Source organism: Mobula hypostoma, chromosome 4 (genome assembly GCF_963921235.1).
Source record: "Mobula hypostoma chromosome 4, sMobHyp1.1, whole genome shotgun sequence".
Lineage (NCBI taxonomy): Eukaryota > Metazoa > Chordata > Chondrichthyes > Myliobatiformes > Myliobatidae > Mobula > Mobula hypostoma.
In genome coordinates, this window is record NC_086100.1 from 98293314 (window position 1) to 98318175 (window position 24862).

The 24862-nt window shown below is 44.1% G+C and overlaps 1 protein-coding gene across 4 annotated transcripts in view; it reads left to right on the top strand.

Annotated features, from left to right (window-relative positions):
• trim2a (tripartite motif containing 2a) overlaps positions 1–24862 on the top strand; it is a 258355-nt gene that overhangs the window by 196411 nt on the left and 37082 nt on the right. For 3 of the 4 annotated variants that reach the window (XM_063046246.1, XM_063046250.1, XM_063046248.1), the window contains exon 9: positions 306–486. In XM_063046246.1, coding sequence (XP_062902316.1) covers positions 306–486 — 181 coding nt within the window. The remainder of the gene's footprint in view (positions 1–305; positions 487–24862) is intronic. The other variant, XM_063046249.1, reaches the window with a different exon arrangement.

Here is a 24862-nt window from a genome sequence, read left to right on the forward strand (position 1 = left end):
CGTATACCATGCAATTCAATTTCTAGATGTATTTTAGCAATTTTTTTCAAATATGAAAAGAAACAATAGCACATCAACATCTCAGGACAGTAAAATATCTTTAAATCCCTGCAACTCCTTAATCTGGTCAAGTCAGCATGGGATACACGATTAGATTCTGTAGACCAGAACTACACTTCAGCATCAGCTAATGCAGCACGTACTCAAATTTATTTTAAAATCAGACCAGAGCATTGCAGAAAACCCCATTTGACTGAGAATACAATGAAAATTAAAATATTTGAAATTATGTTCTATCCCAACAGACCAAACTAGGCTCTGGGAAGCTTTTGGGACCGAAAGGTGTAGCAGTTGATCGCAATGGCCATATAATTGTGGTGGACAACAAGGCTTGCTGCGTCTTCATTTTCCAGCCTAATGGAAAACTAGTGACAAAATTTGGTAATCGAGGAAATGGTGACAAGCAGTTTGCAGGTACACTTGATGGTAATAGTTGAACCCCCTTTCTTGCCTCTTCTGAACATACAAAGGAATGAAGACAGCATATTCAATACTATTGTGTACTAATCTTCACCAAAGTGGTAAATGCATAATTTTGATCATTGTCTCCAATAGCTTATAATCTAAAAGAATGAATCCAAAAATGAAACCTGCAGATGTTCTGCCACTAGTATTCTGGAGAGCAGATGTGGAGGAAAATCTCTTTTGTCAAGTTATATATTGTCTTGTTTGAACGTGAACGTGACAATGAGCATGAATCTTTTAAATCAATCTCTTGTCTCATTCTGCAAATCGTTCAGGTCGTCCTTTGACAAGGGAACCTCCATCTATGACCAGTGCAATCATTGTAATGATGATAATAAAAGTTCCAGACTGCGAAAACTGAATAGAATCATTTTAATAGTCAATGACCACTTTATTAGCTACAGGAGAGGAACATGTGGTCTTCTCCTGCTATGTAGCTCATCTACTTCAATGCTCAACATGTTATCTGTTCAGAACAGCCCTTCTGCACATCACTGTTGTAACATGTGGTTATAGAGTTAGTCACAGAAGGTACAGCACAGAACTAGGCTCTTTGGCCCATCCAGTGCATGCCGAACCATTTAAACTATCTGGTCAGATAGTTTGGCAGGGGGATGGGAACCAGAATGACAGAGTGGAGGAAGGGGAAAACAGAAATAAATCTAAGATAGTGAGCAGTAAAGATGTCGGGAAAGACAGGCAGGTGATGGGGCAAATTTGTAGCCATTGGGTTGAGTTGCAGTGCAATAAAGTTGCAGTGAAATCAAAGCGAAAAGTATCAAATACTGGTCTTAAAGTGCTATACTTAAATGCACGCAGCATAAGGAATAAAGTGGATGATCTTGTCGTACAGCTACAGATTGGCAGGTATGATATTGCGGCCATCACTGAGACCTGGCTAAAGGATGCATGTCTCTGGGAGCTGAACGTCCAAGGATACACAGTGTATCAGAAGGATAGGAAGGTAGGCAGAGGAGGAGGTGTGGCTTTATTGGTAAGAAATGATATTAAATCATTAGAAAGTGGTGATATAGGATCGGAAGGTGCAGAATCTTTATGGGTTGAGCTAAGAAATTGCAGGGGTAAAAGGACCTGATGAAGGTTATTTATAGGCCTCCAAACAGCTGCAGGGATGTGGACTACAAATTACAACTGGAAATAGAAAAGGCTTGTCAGAGGGGCAGTGTTATGATAATTGTGGGGGATTTTAACATGCGAGTGGATTAGGAAAATCAGGTCGGCACTGGATCTCAAGAGAGAGAATTTATAGAATGTCTGCAAGATGGCTTTTTAGAACAGCTTGTTGTTGAGCCCACTAGGGGATCGGCTATACTGGATTCGGTATTGTGTAATGAACCGGAGGTGATTTAAGAGATTGAGGTGAAGGAACCCTTAGGAGGCAGTGATCATAACATGATTGAGTTCACTGTGAAATTTGAAAAAGAGAAGCCAAAATCTGATGTGTCGGTATTTCAGTGGAGTAAAGGAAATTACAGTGGCATGAGAGAGGAACTGGCCAAAGTTGACTGGAAAGGGATGCTGGTGGGAAAGACGGCAGAGCAGCAGTGGCTGGAGTTTATGCGAGAAGTGAGGAAGGTGCAAGACAGGTATATTCCAAAAAAGAAGAAATTTTCGAGTGGAAAAAGGATGCAACTGTGGTTGACAAGAGAAGTCAAAGCCAAAGTTAAAGCAAAGGAGATGGCATACAAGGAAGCAAAAATTAGTGGGAAGACAGAGGATTGGGAAGTTTTTAAAACCTTACAAAAGGAAACCAAGAAGGTCATTAAGAGAGAAAAGATTAACTATGAAAGGAAACTGGCAAATAATATCAAAGAGGATACTAAAAGCTTTTTCAAGTATATAAAGAGTAAAAGACAGGTGAGAGTAGATATAGGACCAATAGAAAATGATGCTGGAGAAATTGTAGTGGGAGATAAGGAGATGGCAGAGGAACTGAATGGGTATTTTGCATCAGTCTTCACTGAGGAAGACATCAGCAGTATACCGGACACTCAACGGTGGCAGGGAAGAGAAGTGTGCGCAGTCACAATTATGACAGAGAAAGTACTCAGGAAGCTGAATAGTCTAAAGGTAGATAAATCTCCTGGACCAGATGGAATGCACCCGCGTGTTCTGAAGGAAATAGCTGTGGAGATTGCGGAGGCATTAGCGATGATCTTTCAAAAGTCGATAGATTCTGCATGGTTCCGGAGGACTGGAAGATTGCAAATGTCACTCCGCTATTTAAGAAGGGGCCAAGGAAGCAAAAAGGAAATTATAGACCTGTTAGCTTGACATCAGTTGTTGGAGTCGATTGTCAAGGATGAGGTTACAGAGTACCTGGAGGCATATGACAAGATAGGCAGAACTCAGCATGGATTCCTTAAAGGAAAATCCTGCCTGACAAACCTATTACAATTTTTTGAGGAAATTACTAGTAGGCTGGACAAGGGAGATGCAGTGGATGTTGTATATTTAGATTTTCAGAAGGCCTTTGACAAGGCGCCACACATGAGGCTACTTAAGAAGATAAGAGCCCATGGAATTACAGGAAAATTACATATGTGAATAGAGCATTGGCTGATTTGCAGGAAACAGAGAATGGGAATAAAGGGATCCTATTCTGGTTACCAGTGGTGTTCCACAGGGGTTGGTGTTGGGTCCACTTCTTTTTACATTGTACATCAACGATTTGGATTATGGAATAGATGGCTTTGTGGCTAAGTTTGCTGACGATACGAAGATAGATGGCGGGGTCGGTAGTACTGAAGAAACAGAGAGTCTGCAGAGAGACTTGGATAGATTGGAAGAATGGGCAGAGAAGTGGCAAATGAAGTACAATGTTGGAAAGTGTATGGTTATGCACTTTGGCAGAAAAAATAAATGGGCAGACTATTATTTAAATGGGGAAAGAATTCAAAGTTCTGAGATGCAATGGGACTTCGGAGTCCTCGTACAGGATACCCTTAAAGTTAACCTCCAGGTTGAGTCAGTAGTGAAGAAGGCGAATGCAATGTTGGCATTCATTTCTAGAGGAATAGAGTATAGGAGCAGGGATGTGATGTTGAGGCTCTATAAGGTGCTGGTGAGACCTCACGTGGAGTACTGTGGGCAGTTTTGGTCTCCTTATTTAAGAAGGGATGTGCTGACATTGGAGAGGGTACAGAGAAGATTCACTAGAATGATTCCGGGAATGAGAGGGTTAACATATGAGGAACGTTTGTCCGCTCTTGGACTGTATTCCTTGGAGTTTAGAAGAATGAGGGGAGACCTGGTAGAAACATTTTGAATGTTGAAAGGCATGGACAGAGTGGATGTGGCAAAGTTGTTTCCCATGACTGGGGAGTCTAGTATGAGAGGGCATGACTTAAGAATTGAAGGGTGCCCATTCAGAACAGAAATGTGAAGAAATGTTTTTTAGTCAGAGGGTGGTGAATCTATGGAATTTGTTGCCACAGCCAGCAGTGGAGGCCAAGTCATTGGGTGTAATTAAGACAGAGATTGATAGGTATCTGAGTAGCCATGGCATCAAAGGTTATGGTGAGAAGGCGGGGGAGTGGGACTAAATGGGAGAACGGATCAGCTCATGATAAAATGGGCGGAGCAGACTCGATGGGCTGAATGGCTGACTTCTGCTCCTTTGTCTTATGGTCTTATGGTCACATCAACCTGCACTCAGACTATAGCCATCCATACCCCTCACATCCATATATCCATCCAAACTTGTCTTAAACATTGAAATCCAGCTTGCATCCACCGTGTGTGCTGGCAGCTCATCCACACTCTCACAGCCCTCTGTGTGAAGAAGATTCCCCTCATGTTCCCTTTAAACTTTTCACCAGTCACACAAATCATGACCTCTACTTGTAGTCCCACCCAACCTCAGTAGAAAACTCAGTAGCGTAGACAGCTCTGTCCGCCAGAGAAAGCAGGATCTCCCAGTGGCCACACATTACAATTCCACGTCCCATTCCCATTCTGATATGTCCATCCATGGCCTCCTCTACTGTCAAGATAAAGCCACACTCAGGTTGGAGGAACAACACCTTATATTCCGTCTGGATAACGTCCAACCTGATGGTGTGAATGTTGACTTCTCTAACTTCTGTTAATGGCCCTCCTCCCCTGCTGACCCCATCCCTTATTTATTTATTATTATTTTTTCCCCTTTCTTTCTCTCTTTTTCTCCCTCTGTCACTCTTACTAAATCTTCCTCTGATGCTCCCCTTCCCTTTTCTTTCTCCCTTGATCTCTCCTCCCATGATCCTTTCCTTCTCCAGCTTTGTATCTTCTTACCAATCAACTTTCCAGCTCTTAGCTCCATCCCTCCCCCTCCTGTCTTCTCCTATCATTTCGGATCTCTCCCTCCCCCTCCCACTTTCAAATCTCTTACTATCTCTTCTTTCAGTTAGTCCTGAAGAAGGGTCTCGGCCCGAAACGTCGACTGTCCCTCTTCCTATAGATGCTGCCTGGCCTGCTGCGTTCCACCTGCATTTTGTGTGTGTTGCTTGAATTTTCAGCATCTGCAGATTTCCTCATGTTTGCCTCAGTAAAAAAGCTTGTTTGCATTCCCCCTATCAATACCCCTCATAATTTTATATATCTCTATCAAATCTTCCTTCAATCTTCTACATTCCACGGAATAGTCCTAACCTATTCAATCTCTCCTTATAACTCACGTCTTCCAGACTCAGCAACATCCTTGTAAATATTCTCTGCACTTTTTCAACATTATTTACATCTTTCCTGTAGGTAGGTGACCAAAACTGTATACAATATTCTAAATTAGGCTACACCAATGTCTTATAAATTAATCTCTTCAACATTACTCTTTCCCATAGATGCTGCCTGGCCTGCTGAGTTTCTCCACCATTTGTGTGTGTTGCTTGGACTTCCAGTGTCTGCAGATTTTCTCTTATTTATGATTCCATCCCCTGTACTCAATAAACACACACAATGGTGGAGGAACTCAGCAAGCCAAGCAGCATCTATGGGGAAAGAGTACAGTCGATGTTTGGGACCGAAACCCCTCAGCAGGACTGGAGAAAAAAAGATGAGGAGTAGATTTAAAAGGTGGAGGGAGGGAAGAGAGAAACACAAGGTGATAAGTAAAACTGGGAGGGGGAGGGATGCAGTAAAGAGTTGGGAAGTTGATTGGTGAAAGAGAAGGAGACTAGTGTTGAAATTGCAGAGGCCCTGGCAGGTATATTTAAAATGTCAGTGTCTACGGGTGAGGTGCTGGAGGATTGGAGAATGGCTCATGTTGTTCTGTTGTTTGAAAAAGGATCGAGAAGTAATCCGGGAAATTATAGGCCAGTAAGTTTGACGTCGGTAGTGGGTAAGTTATTGGAGGGAGTACTAAGAGACAGTATCTACAAGCATTTGGATGGACAGGGACTTATTAGGGAGAGTCAACATGGCTTTGTGCTTGGTAGGTCATGTTTGACCAATCTATTGGAGTTTTTCGAGGAGGTTACCAGGAAAGTGGATGAAGGGAAGGCAGTGGATGTTGTCTACATGGACTTCAGTAAGGCCTTTGACAAGGTCCCGCATGGGAGGTTAGTTAAGAAAATTCAGTAGCTAGGTATACATGGAGAGGTGGTAAATTAGATTAGACATTGGCTCAATGGAAGAAGCCAAAGAGTGGTAGTAGAGAATTGCTTCTCCGAGTGGAGGCCTGTGACTAGTGGTGTGCCACAGGGATCAGTGCTGGGTCCATTGTTATTTGTCATCTATATCAATGATCTGGATGAGAATGTGGTCAATTGGATCAGCAAAGTTGCTGATGATACAAAGATTGGAGGTGTTGTGGACAGTGAGGAAGATTTTCAAAGCCTGCAGAGGGATTTGGACCAGCTGGAAAAATGGGCTGAAAAATGGCAGATGGAGTTTAATACAGACAAGTATGAGGTATTGCACTTTGAAAGGACAAACCAAGGTAAATGGTAAAGCACTGAGGTGTGCAGTAGAACAGAGGGATCTGGGAATACAGATACAAAATTCCCTAAAAGCGGTGACACAGGTAGATAGGGTCATAAAGAGAGCTTTTGGTATATTGGCCTTTATTAATGAAAGTATTGAGTATAAGAGCTGGAATGTTATGATGAGGTTGTATAAGGCATTGGTGAGGCCGAATCTGGAGTATTGTGTTCAGTTTTGGTCACCAAATTACAGGAAGGATATAAATAAGGTTGAAAGAGTGCAGAGAAGGTTTACAAGGATGTTGCCGGGACTTGAGAAACTCAGTAACAGAGAAAGGTTGAATAGATTGGGACTTTATTCCCGGAGCATAGAAGAATGAGGGGAGATTTGACAGAGGTATATAAAATTATGATGGGTATAGATAGAGTGAATGCAAGCAGGCTTCTTCCACTGAGACAAGGGGAGAAAAAAAACTAGAGGACATGGGTTAAGGGTGAAGGGGGAATAGTTTAAAGGGAATATTAGGGGGGGCTTCTTCACACAGAGAGTGGTGGGAGTGTAGAATAAGCTGCCAGACGAGGTGGTAAATGAGCTGCCAGACGAAGTGGTTCTTTTTTAACATTTAAGAATAAATTGGACAGATACTTGGATGGGAGGTGTATGGAGGGATATGGTCTGTGTGTAGGTCAGTGGGACTAGGCAGAAAATGGTTCAGCACAGCCAAGAAGGGCCAAAAGGCCTGCTTCTGTGATGTAGTTTTTCTATGGTTTGTATACAGGACTGGAGAAGGGGGAATTATAGGAGAGGACAGAAGGCCATGGAAGAAAGGGAGGAGGAGCCCCAAAGGAGGTGATAATGTGAGAGAGGGAAATAGGGATGGGGAATGGTGACAGGGGTGGGGGGAGCATTACTGGAAGTTCGAGAAATCAATGTTCATGCCATCAGGTTGGAGGTTGCCCAAACGGAATACAGGTGTCCCCCGCTTTTTGAACGTTTGCTTTACGAAACCTCACTGTTACGAAAGACCTACATTAGTTCCCAGTTTCCGCTAACAGAAGGTGTTTTCACTGTTACGAAAAAAAGCAGCGCACGATAAAAATCAGCACGCGATAAAAAGCAGCGCACGCCCCAAGCAGCCGCTCTCCCTCGGATTCGGAACGGCATTCTTGACGGCATTGCTTAAACACGTGCTTGTGAGCGGCCATTAGCAAGATGAGTTCTAAGGTATCGGAAAAGCCTGGAAGAGCTCATAAGTGTTACACTTAGCGTAAAACTTGACATAATTAAGCGTTTCGATCGTGGTGAACGAAGTAAGGACAAAGTGAGTTTAGCTTGCGGAAGTTGACCAAGATGATGTTGAAGAGATTTTGGCATCCCATGACCAAGAACTGATAGATGAAGAGCTGATGCAATTGGAAGAGGAAAGGATAACAATCAAAACCGTATGCAGTAGCGAAGTTGTCCAGGAACTGAACGTGAAGCAACTGCGTGAGATTTTTGCTGCAATGATAAAGTACGACTTTAATTTTGAAAGGGTACGTCAGTTTAGGGCATATTTGCTAGATGGTTTGAGTGCTTACAAAGAACTGTATGATAGAAAAACGCACGAGGCTCAGCAGTCAAGCAAGACTTCCACATCAGCCACAGCAGACGACGAACCTTGACCTTCAAAATTGAGGCAAGCAGACATGGGAGAAGATGAGCTGCCTGCCCTAATGGAAACAGATGACGATGAGATGACACCCCAGTGTCCCACCACCCCAAGCCCCAGGCCACGGACAGATTCCGATTCGCGGAGAATGTAGCAGTAGCCGAGAGGTACACAGCACATCTTTAAGAAAAAAGCCAAAATAAACATGCTAATTAATTAGGTGCTGCCCGGCATATAATTGTTGGCCCAGATCAGAGGCAACACAATCGGCAATCGCCTCTGATCTGGGCCGACATTTACATGCCGGGCAGCACCTAATTAATTACCATGTTTATTTTGGCTTTTTTTCTTGAAGATATGCTGTGTGCCTCCCGGCCACCGCTGTACCCCTGCATGCTTCACGGATTGGTATCGGTCGGCGGCTCGGAGGGTGGGGGCCACTGCACCACCCCAACCTCCGGCAACTCAGCCTAACACACCATCGTCAGTGTGCTCGGCATTTTCCCGATTCCCGTAAGTGATACTACACTGTACATATGTTATTTCTACTTTATATAGGCTGTGTATTTTTATGTGTTATTTGGTATGATTTAGCAGCTTCATAGCGTAAAGGTTACTGGAGAGGGTGTTTTTGCCAACAGCGCTTGCGTGAGATTTTCTGCCGAGAGTGTTTGCACCGTTTCTGCCAACAGCGCTTGCGTGAGATTTTCGCTATGGAGAACAGTGCAGGCAATGGTTGTAGGAAAGTATTTCTACTTTATATAGGCTGTGTATTTATCATATCATTCCTGCTTTTACTATATTTTACTGTTATTTTAGGTTTTATGTGTTATTTGGCATGATTTGGTAGGTTATTTTTTGGTCTGTGAATGCTCACAAAATTTTCCCATATAGATAAATGGTAATTGCTTCTTCACCTTACGACATTCCGGCTTACAAACCGTTTCATAGGAACGCTCTACCTTCGGATGGCGGGGGAAACCTGTATACAGTGTTGCTACCCCAACCTGACTGTGGCCTCATCATGACAGTAGAGGAGGCCATGGATTGACATGTCGGAATGGGAAGTGGAATTAAAATGGATGGCCACTGAGATATCCCACTTCTTTTGGCAGATGGAGCGGAGGTGCACGGCGAAGCGGTCCCCCAATCTACTTCAGGTCTTACTGATACACAGCAGGCCACAACAGGAGCACTGGATACAATAGATGACCCCAACAGACTCAGGTGAACTGTCTTCTCACCTGGAAGGACTGTTTGGGGCCCTGAATGGTAGTCAGGGAGGAGGTGTAGGGGCAGGTGTAGCACTTGTTCCACTTGCAAGGTTAAGTACCATGAGGGAGATCAGTGGGGAGGTTTGAATGGACAAGAGAGTCGCTTTGGGAGCGATCCCTGCGGAAAGCAGAAAATGGGGGCAGGATCTAACACAGATTGGGAGACCACTTCGTCGAGCATCTACACTCTGTCTGCCAGACTAAGCAGATCTCCCAGTGGCCACCCATTTTAATTCTACTTCCCATTCCAATTCCGACATGTCAATTCTTGTCTTCTTCTACTGTCACAATGAGGCCACACTCAAGTTTGGAGGAGCAACACCTTATATTCCTTCTGGATAGCCTTCAACCTGATGGCATGAACATTGATTTCTCGAATTTCCAGTAATGCTCCCCCCCATTCCCTTTCCCCTCTGTCACCTTATCTCCTTGCCTGCCCATCACTCCCTTTGTTGCTCCCCCCCTTTTTCTCTCTTCCATGGCCTTCTGTCCTCTCCTGTGAGACTTCCCCTTATCCAGCCCTGTATCTTTTTCACCAATTGACTTCCTAGCTCTTTACTTCACCACCACCCCAGTTTCACCTACCATCTGGTGTTTCTCTCTCCCCTACCCCACTTTTTAACACTGACTCCAGTCTTGCTGAAGGGTTTCAGCCCAAAATGTCGACTGTACTCTTTTTCTATAGATGCTGTCTGGCCTGCTGAGTTCCTGCAGCATTTGTGTGTGTGTCACTTGGATTTCGTGTACTTAATATTTTGATTTATAAAGTCCAATCTGCCAAAAGCATTTTTATGACCCTATCTACCTGTGAAGCCTCTTGTGCTGAATTATGAACCTGTATTCCCAGATCCCTTTGTTCTACAGCACTCCTCAGAGCCCTACAACCCTGGTTGGTCCTACCGAAGTGCAAGTTCTCACATTGAATTCCATCTGCCATTTCTTGGCCCACCTTTCCAGCTGCTCCAGATCCCATTGTTACTGAGTTGAGTTGCTTTTGCCTTCCTGTCAGCTTGAACCAATCTGGCCATTCTCCTCTGACTTCTGTCATTAACAAGGTTTTTAAACCCACAGAACTGCTGCTAATTTTTGTTTTTTATTTTTGTTTTTTGCACTGTTCTTTGTAAACTCTGGAGACTGTTGTGCAAGAAAATCCCTAGAGATACTCAAACCACCCCGTCAGGCACCAATTACTATTCTTTAATGATGCAGCGCATAATAATCCCTCCAGGCCATCGAGCCATCCACTCCAGCAACCCCTCAACCCTGTTTAACCCTAACCTAATCATGGGACAATTTACAATGACCAATTAACTTACCCAGTACAGCTTTGGACTGTGGGAGGAAACCAGATCACCCGGGCAAAATCTACACATTTCACAAGAAGCCACCCTACAGAATGGCTTCGGAATTGAACTCTGAACTCTGAACTGCAGAATCCCCTTAGCTGTAATAGTGTTGCACTAACCACTATATTTAGACAGGTATGTGGAGGAATTTAAGGTGGGGGCTTATATGGGAGGCAGGGTTTGAGGGTCGGCACAACATTGTGGGCCGAAGGGCCTGTACTGTGCTGTACTATTCTATGTTCTATGCCACGGAGACTATTCCAGGGTCTGAGTCACTAAGGTCACATTTCTTCCCCATTCTCATGTTTGGTCTAAACAAATACTGAACCTCTTGACCATGTCTGCATGCATTTTTGTATTAAGTTGCTGTCACATGATTGGCTGATTACTGAGCAGACTACATGGTAAAGTGGCCACTGTGTGTATGTTCCCCTTGCTCAAATGAGGCAGATTTAAGTTCAAAGGTTCATTTTATTATGAATGCAGAATACAACTCTGAGATTTGCCATCTCCATATAGGCATAGAGTACAGAAGTAGTTGAAGGAGAGACATCAATCCTCCCCATGTGAAAAGAGAAGAAACAAAAACTTGCAAACCCCGAACCCCAACCCCTGCCTCACGCAAGCACTAACAGATCACCCACATGGAGAAACAACGACAAGAGCATCAAACCCCTAACTCCCAGCCAGCCAATCGGCAACAAGAAAGAATAGGCGAGAACATGGAAAAAAGGTAGAACTGAAAGAGGCCGATATGAACAACAGCTAGTCCAATCTATAATCTCAGAATTTCCGTAACATCTCCAAGAGCATCAGAACCCAGCAGCCCCTCCAAGGGAAGCGACTCAAACCAGTGGCCCTTCCAATTCAAACCCAGCAGCCTCCCCGGGAGCCCTCGCTCTCCTCTGCACTTGCCTCGATGTCTCAACCTTCCTGCATGCCTTAATCGGTGAGAAATGTAGTCGATCATGGTCTCTCGTCTCATCTCTGAACTTCCCCTCATGGTAGCTTGTACTCACATTTCTCTCCTGGAGTTTTCTCAGCAACAGCAGAGAACTTGATCCGACCACAGACTGTAAGTCCCAGGTTCCAACAAGAATAGTAGAAGACATAGAAAATCTGAAATGATTGAGTATCTGGGAAATGCTGCCCAAGGAGTCATTGTGTGCTGGTGCCAAAGTGCTTCAGTTTTTACCTTTTACCTCTTGTCATCCATTTGAGGCCAAACATTGACGCTAATCGTCAGCCCACTTACTTAGCAGATCAAGATGCCCCTGTAATTTTAGGTAACCTTTCTCTCTGTCTATAATACAACCTATGTTCGTATCATCCTCAATCTTACTAAGCATTGCTTATGCATTCACTTCCAAGTCATCTATATAAATTGCAAACAACAAGGGTCCCAATAAGGATATTTAGTTACATGCCTCCAGCCTGAAAAACAGCTTTCAACTGTCACTCTTTACTTCCTATCGTCAGACCATTTATGAATCCAATTAGCTGTCTTTTCCTGGTTCCTATGCGATCTAGAAACTGGAGAGGCCATAGCACAGGTAAGGTGCCAGAGGATTGGAGTATAGCTTGATGTTGTTGTGTTCTTTAAGAAACAAGAAGGGAGGTGGCATGGTAATGTAGCAGTTAGTGTAACACTATCAGAGCCCAGTGACCCGAGTTAAGTTCCCACTGCTGTCTGTAAGGAGTCTGCTCGCTCTTCCTGTGACTGCATTAGTTCCTCGGGTACTCATATTTCCTTCCGCATTTGAAAGATGTATTCATTATTCTGTAAATTGGTCACAGTTGTGATCAGGCTGTGCAGGCTAATTGGACCAGGAGGGCCTGTTACTGTGCTCCATCTCTAAGTAAAATAAAGGCTCTAAGAACCAGCCAGGAAATTATAGGCTGGTGAGCCTGATGTTAGGAGTGGGCAAATTATTGGAAAGTATTGTGAAAGACTGGATTTATAACTACTTGGATAGAAAGGACCTGATTAGATATAGTCATCATGGCTTTGTGCATGGGAGGTCATGCCTAACCAATCTTACGGTATGTTTTGAGGATGTTACCAGGAAAGCGGATGAATGACAAAGGCAGTAGATGTTGCCCACAGGGCCATTGAAAAGGCCCCACATGAGAGGTTGGTCAGAAAGGTTTCATGGGAGAAGCCAGGGAGTGGTAGTAGATGATTGTCTCTGACTGGAGGGTTGTGACTAGTGGTGTGCCACAAGGATCGGTGCTGGGTCCTTTGTTGTTTGTCATCTGTATCAATGATCTGGATGATAATGTGATTATCTGGATCAGCAAATTTGTAGATGACACCAAGATTGAGGGTATAATGAACAGTAAGGAAGGCTATCATGGCTTGCAGAGGGATCTGGATCAGCTGGAAAGATAGGCATGGCAGATAGAATTTAATGCAGACAGGTGTAAGGTGTTGGACTTTGAGAGGGCAAAGCTGCTTAGGACGTTGTGAATGGTAGGACACTGAAGAGAACAGAGGGAGCTGGGAATACAAATTCCTAGAAAGTGGCCTTAGGGAGCTTTTGTCATATTGGCCTTCATAAATCAAAATATTGTATGGGAGTTGGAAGGAAAATGCTAAAATTGTACAAGATGTTGGTGAGGCCTAATTTAGAGTATTGCATGCTGTATCTACAGGAAAGATAATAAATATTGATCCTGAGAGGGAAATTCTTTTGTTACAGCAGCATCATTTAAAAACACACTTAGCAGTGTGCAGACTAAACAATCAATAAGATTGAAAGAGTGCAGAAAAAACTTAAAAGGATGTTGCTGAGATTTGAGGGCCCGGGTTATAGGGAAAGGTTGAAATAGATTAGGAATTTATTCCCTGGGTGCCACAGTACAGTAGCAAACAGTGCTATGCTATTAAAGCTCGAGGTATCAGAGTTCAGAGTTCAATTCCAGTGTCCTCCGTGCACAGTACCAAGGCGTACTGGTTAGTAAATTGCCCTGTGGTGAAGGTTAAATGAGTAGTAAATAGAATGAGGGAGTATACATAATTATGAGTATAGGTGGGATAAATGCAGGCTGAGGTTGGGTGAGACTAGAACTAAAGGTCATAGGATAAGTGTGAAAGGTGAAATGTTTAAGGGGAGCATAAGGGAAACTTCATTCAGAGGGTGGTGAGAGTGTGGAACGATCTACTAGCAAAACTGGTGGAGTAGCTTCAATTTCAACATTTAAGAGGTATTTAGATAGGTTCATGGATGGGAGGGGTATGGAGGACCATGGACCAGATGCAGTTTGATGGAACTAGGCAGAGTAATAGTTTAGCATGGTCCAGATAAAATGAAGGGTCTGTTTCTATGCTATAGATTTCTATGATTCTATTCCAGACTAGCCTGCCATTTGGAACAATATTGAAGGCATTGCCTTTAACAATGGGTGTTGCCCTTGTAGACATTGCCTTATCCACATCTACCTTCTTGGTTACCTCTTCAAAAAATCCCTAAAAAGACTTTGCCTACCAAAATGTTGATGATCCTCTCGCTCGGAATCTGCTCTGTTAACTTGGCCAGCACTGATGTTGGATTCAGCAGCCTGTACTTTGCCTTTGTCTTTGCTGGTGTACTTGAACAGTCTGTGCTGATTTATCTCCCTTAGTATGCTTAAGGTGTTGGTGGTGTTAAAGCATACTAAGGGAGATAAATCAGCACAGACTGTTCAAGTACATTTTTGGTCATTTGCAAATATGGTCCAAGACAACTTATTTGCCCCTATTCTTTCACGTCTGTTATCTTCTCCACAGTACAAACTGCTGAGAAATAACCCTGTGAATGGACACGTAAAGGACGATTTTGATCTGTTCTCTCCCTAGCCACCTTTTTATCCTAACCTTAACATGTATATAAAATCTCCTTAACTCTGCCTGCCATGCCTTTCTTGTGCCCTCTTTTTGCCATCTTGATTTCTTTTTTAAGCATACATCAATACTTCTATTCAGCAGGAATTCACTTAATCCTGACTGCCAAAATCTCAGGTATGCTATATTCTTTCTCAGTAGAACACAGTATTAAAACATTTTAAAACATGCCAATTATAGAAATGAAAAACAGAAAATGCACAAGTGTGAGGGACAAATAAATTTGTAGTATTAATCATTCACTGAAACAGGTCAATGATGAGACATTGAGAAAGGCTGGTCATAGCCTTTCTCAAACTTCAAACTGATTTGAACTTTTTATGGAGCATGGAATAGGCCCTTCCAGCCCTTCAAGCTGCACTGCTCCAATTTAATCCTAGCCTAATCCCAGGAAAATTACAATAATCTTTGGAATATTGGGGGAAGCCAGAACACCTGGAGGAAACTTACAATGTCATGGGGAGAACATACAAACTCTTTACAGACAACAGTGGGAATTGAACCCTGATCCCTGGTATTGTGCTAACCACTACACTACCATGCCTCCCCAGGCTTCTGAGAGCTGTGTTGTGCCTCGTGGATCATAAACTGCTGAATCTCAAGCTTGCTTTAGTCTTTATAAAACCAGAGGAAGAAGCAAATACTGGCACTCAAAATGGTGTGGATAATTTTAAGAGAGATGAAATATTGTGGAATTTGTACATTTGCTCCAGTCTCTTCCAAGATCACAAAGACGTGCTGGATGGATGGTTATTGGCGGCTGTGTTTGTCTTGTTCTCCGGGTGAATAGCAGAATCATGGTGGAGGGGTAGTTTCTGAAATTATGAGGAGAATAAAATAGGTAAATGAAAATGGGTGCTTGTGACGGTCAGATTGAACATCAACGGTCAAAGGTCGTGTTTCCATGCAATATTACCTGAACCTTAACTTACAAGCACACTTACACAGTCAGCAGGTATTCTGCAAAGCAGTTGATAATTTTTGTTCAGTTTTTACAGTGAAGGGGAATTCTAAAGGTTAGATGTAGAAGTGTATTTCACCTAGAGGAGGTGCTTGGATTATGTACATAGAAATGTTGCTGCTGCTGTGATTGCATGGGTAGGTACTAGGCAAAGGGGAATGAATAGCGCCATGGTAAATCAAAACATCAGGAACATCCTTCTGGAATGTTCAAAGGACAATTGTGTCAGGTGGATGGAGGTGATGTCCAGTGAAATTCCACAGAAATTGCAGAGATTAATCTGAATGTGAAGATCAGTGAAAATGAAGAATGGTGTCGTGGAAGGGTGAGAACAAGCAAATCTGTGGTTTGTATGAGAATGGAAGAGTTGACGATAGAACCTGCATTTATTAAAATAGATGTATTTGAAAGCCTTGTCAGCTACCGTTGAGGAGAAAGCAAAGCCTCTTTCTGTGAACCAATGTGTAAATTTTTCCTGATGGTAAAGATACCTAGGTTTATAATTCAGGGGGATAGGAGGAAGAATTTTTCTCCCCCCACAGAGGGTGGTTGTAGTCTTAAATGCATTGCTTGAGAAGCTGGTAGAGTCAGATAGTCTTACAACATTTAGGAAGCATCTATATGCTTGAATCACCAAAGTATGGTAAGCTACAGACTAGGTTCCAGTGAATGGATTTGGTAGGTATGGGTACCTGATAGTTAGTGTGGACAAGGTGATCCAGGTTTTGATGCTATGGATCTATAAAACACCCTCAGCATAGCATTGCATGCAAGAACAGGAAGCACATTCAGTGCAATCACAGGTGTACCAGGAAGTGGGGAGAGAGGAATAAAGTTAATAGAGTTGAACTGTTTCATGTAACCTAGAGAGGAGGACAATGCTCACTCTCACTCAGATTCCTGTGGCCACACCCTTTGATTTTGATCAGCTACCCCTGTCAAACACACAGCATTTCATCTTGCCCAACATTTGGGAGTATCCTCTGAGTAGATGTACCTTAGCCTGTGAGCGATGGAGTACTCAATCCAAAGGGCTGCCAAAAAAGTCTTGTGTGTGACCTGCTGATCTTGTGCTGAACCCACTTGCATCCTGCCTGTGACTTCACCCATGAAGACAACCAGGCTGCCAATACTAGCTCTGGCCTGTTCCTTTTCAATCATGGCCAGAGCAGAGTCTTCTTATGTTCCAAGCAACACAACAAAATGCTGGAAGGACTCAGCAGGCGAGACAGCATCTATGGAAAAAAGTGTACAGTTGACATTTCAGCAGGACACACTGAAGGGTCTCAACCCAAAACGTCAACTGTACATGTTTTTTTCATAGAGGCTGCCTGGCTTGCTGAGCTGCTCCAGCATTTTGTGTGTGTTACTTGGATTTTCTCTTGTTTATCATGTTCTAGCTCACCATCTGGATGGTGGCAACTTTGCATGCTTCTTAAACATGTTGTTCACAGTCCTAACCTGCTTTGTTTTGATTCTCTCAGCTTCTGTTGTCAGTTGAGTTCTTCAAGTTCTTTGTGACATTGTGTAAAAAGCCCTCGTCAATGTTCAGTGTCACTTTTAGAATTGACAACATGTTTTATTTATTCAGTCCTGTCCCCAGATAGAGTAAAGCCTTCATTATCACATGGAAAGATTAAATCTTGAGAAACAAGCCCTTTGGAATACTGTGTTCATGCTGACTATCGAGTATCATATTCCGTTCATCAACACTTAGTCCATTGCCTTCCGTCTTGATGATGCAAGTGCTTTACCAGGTACTAAATTGTTTTGAGAGTACTTCAAAACCAATTGCATAGAGTACAGAACAGGCATGTTCCAGTCAGAAAGAAGGACAGGAATGGCAAGAGAACCTTGGATATTGAGTGAGGTGATGAATTTAGTCAAGAAGTAAAAGGAAGCTAGAATCCAACAGAGCCCTTGAGAATTATTTTTAAAAAGCCAAAAAAGAATTCAAGACAGGAATTAGGAAAGCCAGAAGGAGCTATGAAATGTCCTTGGAAAGCAGGATTAAAGAGAATCCCAAGGGATTCTGTACATACATCAAGAGCAAGAGGATAACCAGGGAGAGGGAGGGACCACTCAAGGATAAAGTGGAACATTTGCTTGGATGCAGAGAATGTGGGTGAGGTCCTTGATAGAACATAGAACATAGAAAACCTACAGCATAATACAGGCCCTTCGGCCCACAATGCTGTACCAAACGTCCTTACCTTAAAAATTACCCAGGGTTACCCATAGCCCTCTATTTTTCTAAGCTCCATGTACCTATCCAGGAGTCTCTTCAAAGACCCTACCGTATCCGCCTCCACCACCATCACCGGCACACACTCACCAGTCTACATTCAAAAACTTAACCCTGACTTAACCTTTCCTGTGGAAAACGGCCAGTGAATGAGTGGGCGAGTGAAGCTTTGAGGCTTTGACTCAAGAGATTCTGGCAGTTTTGGCAGTTGGTCTGTGCAATCAAGTCAATCAAGATTTAAATAGATCAGCAGAAAGCCGTTGATTAGACAATCAAGATTTGAATAGTTCAGACTCAGCAGAAAGCAGCTGATTGGGCAGTCGAGGTCAGGTGACCAAGCATTTTCAAATGCTCAAACAGAGAAATAGAGGGATAGCTCAAGCAAAGCAGCCTGTGGAAAGCGGCCAGTGAAGGAGTGGAGCTTTGAGTCTTTGACTCGAGAGGCTTCGATGAGAAGAGGCGGAGGACAAGCTTGCTTGCAGTTAGTCTTTATGATGCCTTCTGAGATGGTGATGTGCCTCTCATGTGAGATGTGGCAGTCTTGGGGGAACGCTCCTCTCCCACAGAGTCACATCTGCCAGAAGTGCATACGGCTGGGCGACCTGGAAGACCATGTAAGTAATCTGGAGCAGCAGCTGGATGACCTTTGTCTCATAAGGGAGAATGAGGAAGTCACAGATGAGAGCTCAGGGAGTTGTCACACCTAGGCTGTCAGAAGCAGGTTGTTGGGTGACAGTCAGAGGGGGGAAGCGAAGGTGAGCAGACAGGTAGTGCAGAACATCCCTGTAGCCATTCCCCTGAATAATAAGTTTACCGTCCTGGATATGTTTTGCGTCTGTATTTACTGAGGAAGCTGGCATGAAATCTATGGAATTGAGGGAATCAAGTAGTGAGACCATGGAAACTGTACAGATTGAAAAGGAGGAGGTGCTTGCTGTCTTGAGGAAAATTAAAGTGGATAAATCCCCGGGACCTAACAGAGTGTTCCCTCGGACCTTGAAGGAGACTAGTGTTGAAATTGCGGGGGCCCTGGCAGAAATATTTAAAATGTCGCTGTCTACGGGTGAAGTGCCGGAGGATTGGAGAGTGGCTCATGTTGTTCCGTTGTTTAAAAAAGGATCGAAAAGTAATCCGGGAAGTTGTAGACCAGTGAGTTTAACATCAGTAGTAGGTAAATTATTGGAGAGAGTACTAAGAGATAGAATCTACAAGCATTTGGATAGACAGGGGCTTATTAGGGAGAGTCAACATGGCTTTGTGCGTGGTAGGTCATATTGGACCAATCTGTTGGAGTTTTTCGAGGAGGTTACCAGGAAAGTAGATGAAGGGAAGGCAGTGGATATTGTCTACATGGACTTCAGTAAGGCCTTTGACAAGGTCCCACATGGGAGGTTAGTTAGGAAAATTCAGTCGCTAGGTATACATGGAGAGGTGGTAAATTGCACTTGACATTGGCTCAAAGGAAGAAGCCATAGAGTGGTGGTAGAGAATTGCTTCTCTGAATGGAGGCCTGTGACTAGTGGTGTGCCACAGGGATCAGTGCTGGGTCCATTGCTGGGTCCATTGCTATTTGTCATCTATATCAATGATCTGGATGATAATGTGGTAAATTGGATCAGCAAGTTTGCTGATGATACAAAGATTGGAGGTGTAGTAGACAGTGAGGAAGGTTTTCAGAGCCTGCAGAGGGACTTGGACCAGCTGGAAAATGGGCTGAAAAATGGCAGATGGAGTTTAATACTGACAAGTGTGAGGTATTGCACGTTGGAAGGACAAACCAATATAGAACATACAGGGTTAATGATAAGGCACTGAGGAGTGCAGTGGAACAGAGGGATCTGGGAATACAGATACAAAATTCCCTAAAAGTGTCATCACAGGTAGATAGGGTTGTAAAGAGAGCTTTTGGTACATTGGCCTTTATTAATCGAAGTATTGAGTATAAGAGCTGCAATGTTATGATGAGGTTGTATAAGGCATTGGTGAGGCCGAATCTGGAGTATTGTGTTCAGTTTTGGTCACCAAATTACAGGAAGGATATAAATAAGGTTGAAAGAGTGCAGAGAAGGTTTACAAGGATGTTGCCAGGACTTGAGAAACTCAGTTACAGAGAAAGGTTGAATAGGTTAGGACTTTATTCCCTGGAGCGTAGAAGAATGAGGGGAGATTTGATAGAGGTATATAAAATTATGATGGGTATAGATAGAGTGAATGCAAGCAGGCTTTTTCCACTGAGGCAAGGGGAGAAAAAAAACCAGAGGACATGGGTTAAGTGTGAGGGGGGAAAAGTTTAAAGGGAACATTAGCGGGGGCTTCCTCACAGAGAGTGGTGGGAGTATGGAATGAGCTGCCAGACGAGGTGGTAAATGCCGGTTCTTTTTTAACATGTAAGAATAAATTGGACAGATACATGGATGGGAGGTGTATGGAGGGATATGGTCCGTGTGCAGGTCAGTGGGATTAGGCAGAAAATGGTTCGGCACAGCCAAGAAGGGCCAAAAGGCCTGTTTATGTGCTGTAGTTTCTATGGTTCTCTGGTTCTACTGTTGGCGGGGATGACCGACCAGGTGTGAGCCAATGTGGCAGGGCCTCCGGCACTGAGTCTGACCTGCTGGTGCAGAAGGGTGGGACGGAGAAGAGGAGAGCTGTCGTCATTGGAGATTCTATAGTCAGGGGAGCAGACAGGAGATTTTGTGAACGTGAGAAGGACACCTGCATGGTTTGTTACCTCCCGGGTGCCAGGGTCCAGGATGTCTCTGACTGGGTGCAGAACATCCTGGTACGAGAGGGAAAGCAACCAGAAGTCGTGATACATGTTGGGACCAACGACATAGGCAGGAAGAGGGATGAGGTCCTGAAGTGTGAGTTTCGGGAACTAGGCAGAAGGCTGAAGAACAGGACCTCAAGGGTGGCGTTCTCAGGATTGCTGCCAGTGCTACGTGACAGAGATGGTAAGAATTGGAGGAGATGGCAGTTGAATGCGTGGCTGAGGAGTTGGTACAGGGAGCAGGGTTTTAGATTTTTGAATCATTGGGATCTCTTCTGCTGAAAGTGGGACCTATACAGATAGGATGGATTGCACCTGAACTCGAGGGGGACCAATATCCTCGCAGGTAGGTTTGTTAGCATGGTTCGGGAGGGTTTAAACTAATTTGCAAGGGGGATGGGACCCAGAGCGATAGAGCTGTGAAAGAAGTGCATGAAGCAAAGCCAGATCTAACATACAGAGAGGCTTTGAGGAAAGAGAAGCAGAATCAACAGTGTAAAGACAGTGAGGTAGAAAGGCTGAAATGTGTGTACCTCAATGCAAGAAGCATCAGGGACAAAGGTGATGAACTGAGAGTGTGGATACATAGATGGAATTATGGTGTAGTGGCCATTACAGAGACTTGGCTGGCACCAGGGCAGGAATGGATTCTCAATATTCCTGGAATTCAGTGCTTTAAAAGGGATAGAGAGGGCGGAAAAAGGGGAGGAGGGGTGGCATGACTGCTCAGCAATACTATTACAGCTACAGAAAGGGTGGGTAATGTCGCAGGATCCTCTTTTGAGTCAGTATGGGTGGAAGTCAGGAACAGGATGGGAGCAGTTACTCTATTGGGGGTATTCTATAGGCCCCCTGGCAGCAGCAGAGATACAGAGGAGCAGATTGGGAGGCAGATTTTGGAAAGGTGCAAAAATAACAGGGTTGTTATCATCGGTGACTTTAACTTCCCTAATATTGAGTGGCACCTGATTAGTTCCAAGGGTTTAGATGGGGCAGAGTTTGTTAAGTGTGTCCAGGACAGATTCCTGTCACAGTATGTGGACAGGCCAACTAGGGGGAATGCCATATTAGATCTTGAACCGGGTCAGGTCACAGATCTCTCAGTGGGTGAGCATCTGGGGGATAATGACCACCGCTCCCTGGCCTTCAGCATTATCATGGAAAAGGACAGAATCAGAGAGGACAGGAAAATTTTTAATTGGGGAAGGGCAAGTTATGAGGCTATAAGGCTAGAACTTGCAGGTGTGAATTGGGATGATGTTTTTGCAGGGAAATGTACTATGGCCATGTGGTCGATGTTTAGAGATCTCTTGCAGGATGTTAGGGATAAATTTGTCCCGGTGAGGACGATAAAGAATGGTAGGGTGAAGGAACCATGGGTGACAAGGGAGGTGGAAAATCTAGTCAGGTGGAAGAAGGCAGCATACATGAGGTTTAGGAAGCAAAGATCAGATGGGTCTATTGAGAAATATAGGGAAACGAGAAAGGAGCTGAAGAAGGGGCTGAGAAGAGCAAGAAGGGGGCATGAGAAGGCCTTGGCAAGTAGGGTAAAGGAAAACCCCAAGGCATTCTTCAATTATGTGAAGAACAAAAGGATAACAGGAGTGAAGGTAGGACCGATTAGAGATAAAGGTGGGAAGATGTGCCTGGAGGCTGTGGAAGTGAGCGAGGTCCTCAATAAATTCACTAATGAGAGGGAACTTGATGATGGTGAGGACAATATGAGTGAGGTTGATGTTCTGGAGCATGTTGATATTAAGGGAGAGGAGGTGTTGGAGTTGTTAAAATACATTAGGACAGATAAGTCCCTGGGGCCTGACGGAATATTCCCGCGAGGGGAGGGAAGAGATTGCTGAGACTCTGGCTAGGATTTTATGTCCTCGTTGTCCACAGGAATGGTACCGGAGGATTGGAGGGAGGCGAATGTTGTCCCCTTGTTCAAAAAAGGTAGTAGGGATAGTCTGGGTAATTATAGACCAGTGAACCTTACATCTGTGGTGGGAAAGCTGTTGGAAAAGATTCTTAGAGATAGGATTTATAGGCATTTAGAGGATCATGGTCTGATCAGGGACAGTCAGCATGGCTTTGTGAAGGGCAGATCGTTTCTAACAAGCCTGATAGATTTCTTTGAGGAGGTGATCAGGCAAATGGATGAGGGTAGTGCAGTGGATGTGAACTATATGGATTTTAGTAAGGCATTTGACAAGGTTCCACATGGTAGACTTATTCAGAAAGTCAGAAGGCATGGGATCCAGGGAAGTTTGACCAGGTGGATTCAGAAATGGCTTGCCTGCAGAAGGCAGAGGGTCGTGGTGGAGGGAGTACATTCAGATTGGAGGATTGTGACTTGTGGTGTCCCACAAGGATCTGTTCTGGGACCTCTACTTTTCATGATTTTTATTAACAACCTGGATGTTGGGCTAGAGGGGTGGGTTGGCAATTTAGCAGACGACACAAAGGTTGGTGGTGTTGTAGATAGTGTAGAGGATTGTCAAAGATTGCAGGGAGATATTGATAGGATGCAGAAGTGGGCTGAGAAGTGGCAGATGGCATTCAACCTGGAGAAATGTGAGGTGGTACACTTTGGAAGGACAAACTCTAAGGCAGAGTAGAAAGTAAATGGCAGGATACTTGGTAGTGTGGAGGAGCAGAGGGATCTGGGGGAACATGTCCACAGATCCCTGAAAGTTGCCTCACAGGTAGATAGGGTAGTTAAGAAAGCTTATGGGGTGTTAGCTTTCATAAGTCAAGGAATAGAGTTTAAGAGTCGTGATGTAATGATGCAGCTCTATAAACCTCTGGTTAGGCCACACTTGGAGTACTGTGTCCAGTTCTGGTCGCCTCACTATAGGAAGGATGTGGAAGCATTGGAAAGGGTACAGAGGAGATTTACCAGGATGCTGCCTGGTTTAAAGAGTATGCATTCTGATCAGAGATTACGGTAGCTAGGGCTTTACTCTTTGGAGAGAGGGAGGATGAGAGGAGACATGATAGAGGTCTACAAGATAATAAGAGGAATAGATAGAGTGGATAGCTAGCACCTCTTCCCCAGGGCACCACTGTTCAATACAGGAGGACATGGCTTTAAGGTAAGGGGTGGGAAGTTTAAGGGGGATATTCAAGGAAGATATTTTACTCAGAGAATGATTGGTCTGTGGAATGCACGGCTTGAGTCAGTGGTGGAGGCAGATACGCTAGTGAAGTTTAAGAGACTACTGGACCGGTATATGAAGGAATTTAAGTTGGGGGCTTATGTAGGAGGCAGGGTTTGAGGGTCGGCACAATGTTGTGGGCCGAAGGGCCTGTACTGTGCTGTACTATTCTATGTTCTGTGTTCTGACAGCTCCTCTGTACCTACTTCCAAGCACCTTAAAACTGTACCCTCTCGTGCTAGCCATTTCAGCCCCAGGAAAAAGCCACACGATCAATGCCTCTCATTATCTTGCACACCTCTGTCAAGTCACCTCTCACCCTCCGTCACTCCAAGGATAAAAGGCCAAGTTCACTCAACCTATCTCATTAGGCATGCCCCCCAATCCAGGCAACATCCTCGTAAATCTCCTCTGCACCCTTTCTATGGTTTCCACATCCTTCCTGTAGAGAGGTGACCAGAAATGAGCACAGTACTCCGAGTGGGGTCTGACCAGGGTCCTATATAGCTGCAACATTACCTCTCAGCTCCTAAACTCAATCCCACGATTGATGAAGGCTAATGCACCATACGCCTTCTTAACCATAGAGTCAACCTGCATAGCAGCTTTGAGTGTCTTGTGGACTCAGACCTCACGATCCCTCTGATCCTCCACACTGCCAAGAGTCTTACCATTAATACTATATTCTGCCATCATATTTGACCTACCAAAATGAACCACCTAACACTTATCTGGGTTAAGCTCCATCTGCCACTTCTCAGCCTAGTTTTTCATCCTATCAATATCCCGCTGTAACCTCTGACAGCCCTCCACACTATCTACAACACCCCCAACGTTTGTGTCATCTGCAAATTTACTAACCCATCCCTCCACTTCCTCATCCAGGTCATTTATAAAAATCACGAAGAATAAGGGTCCCAAAACAGATCCCTGGTCACTGACCTTCCATGCAGAATATGACTTGTCTACAACCATTCTTTGCCTTCTGTCAGCAAGCCAATCTGGATCCACAACGCAATGTCCTAACTTGTCTGTAACTATCCCTCTCCAATGCTATGGTAAAGGAGATAGAATTATGATCACTATCTCCAAAATGCTCTCCCACTGAGAGATCTGACACCTGACCAGGTTCATTT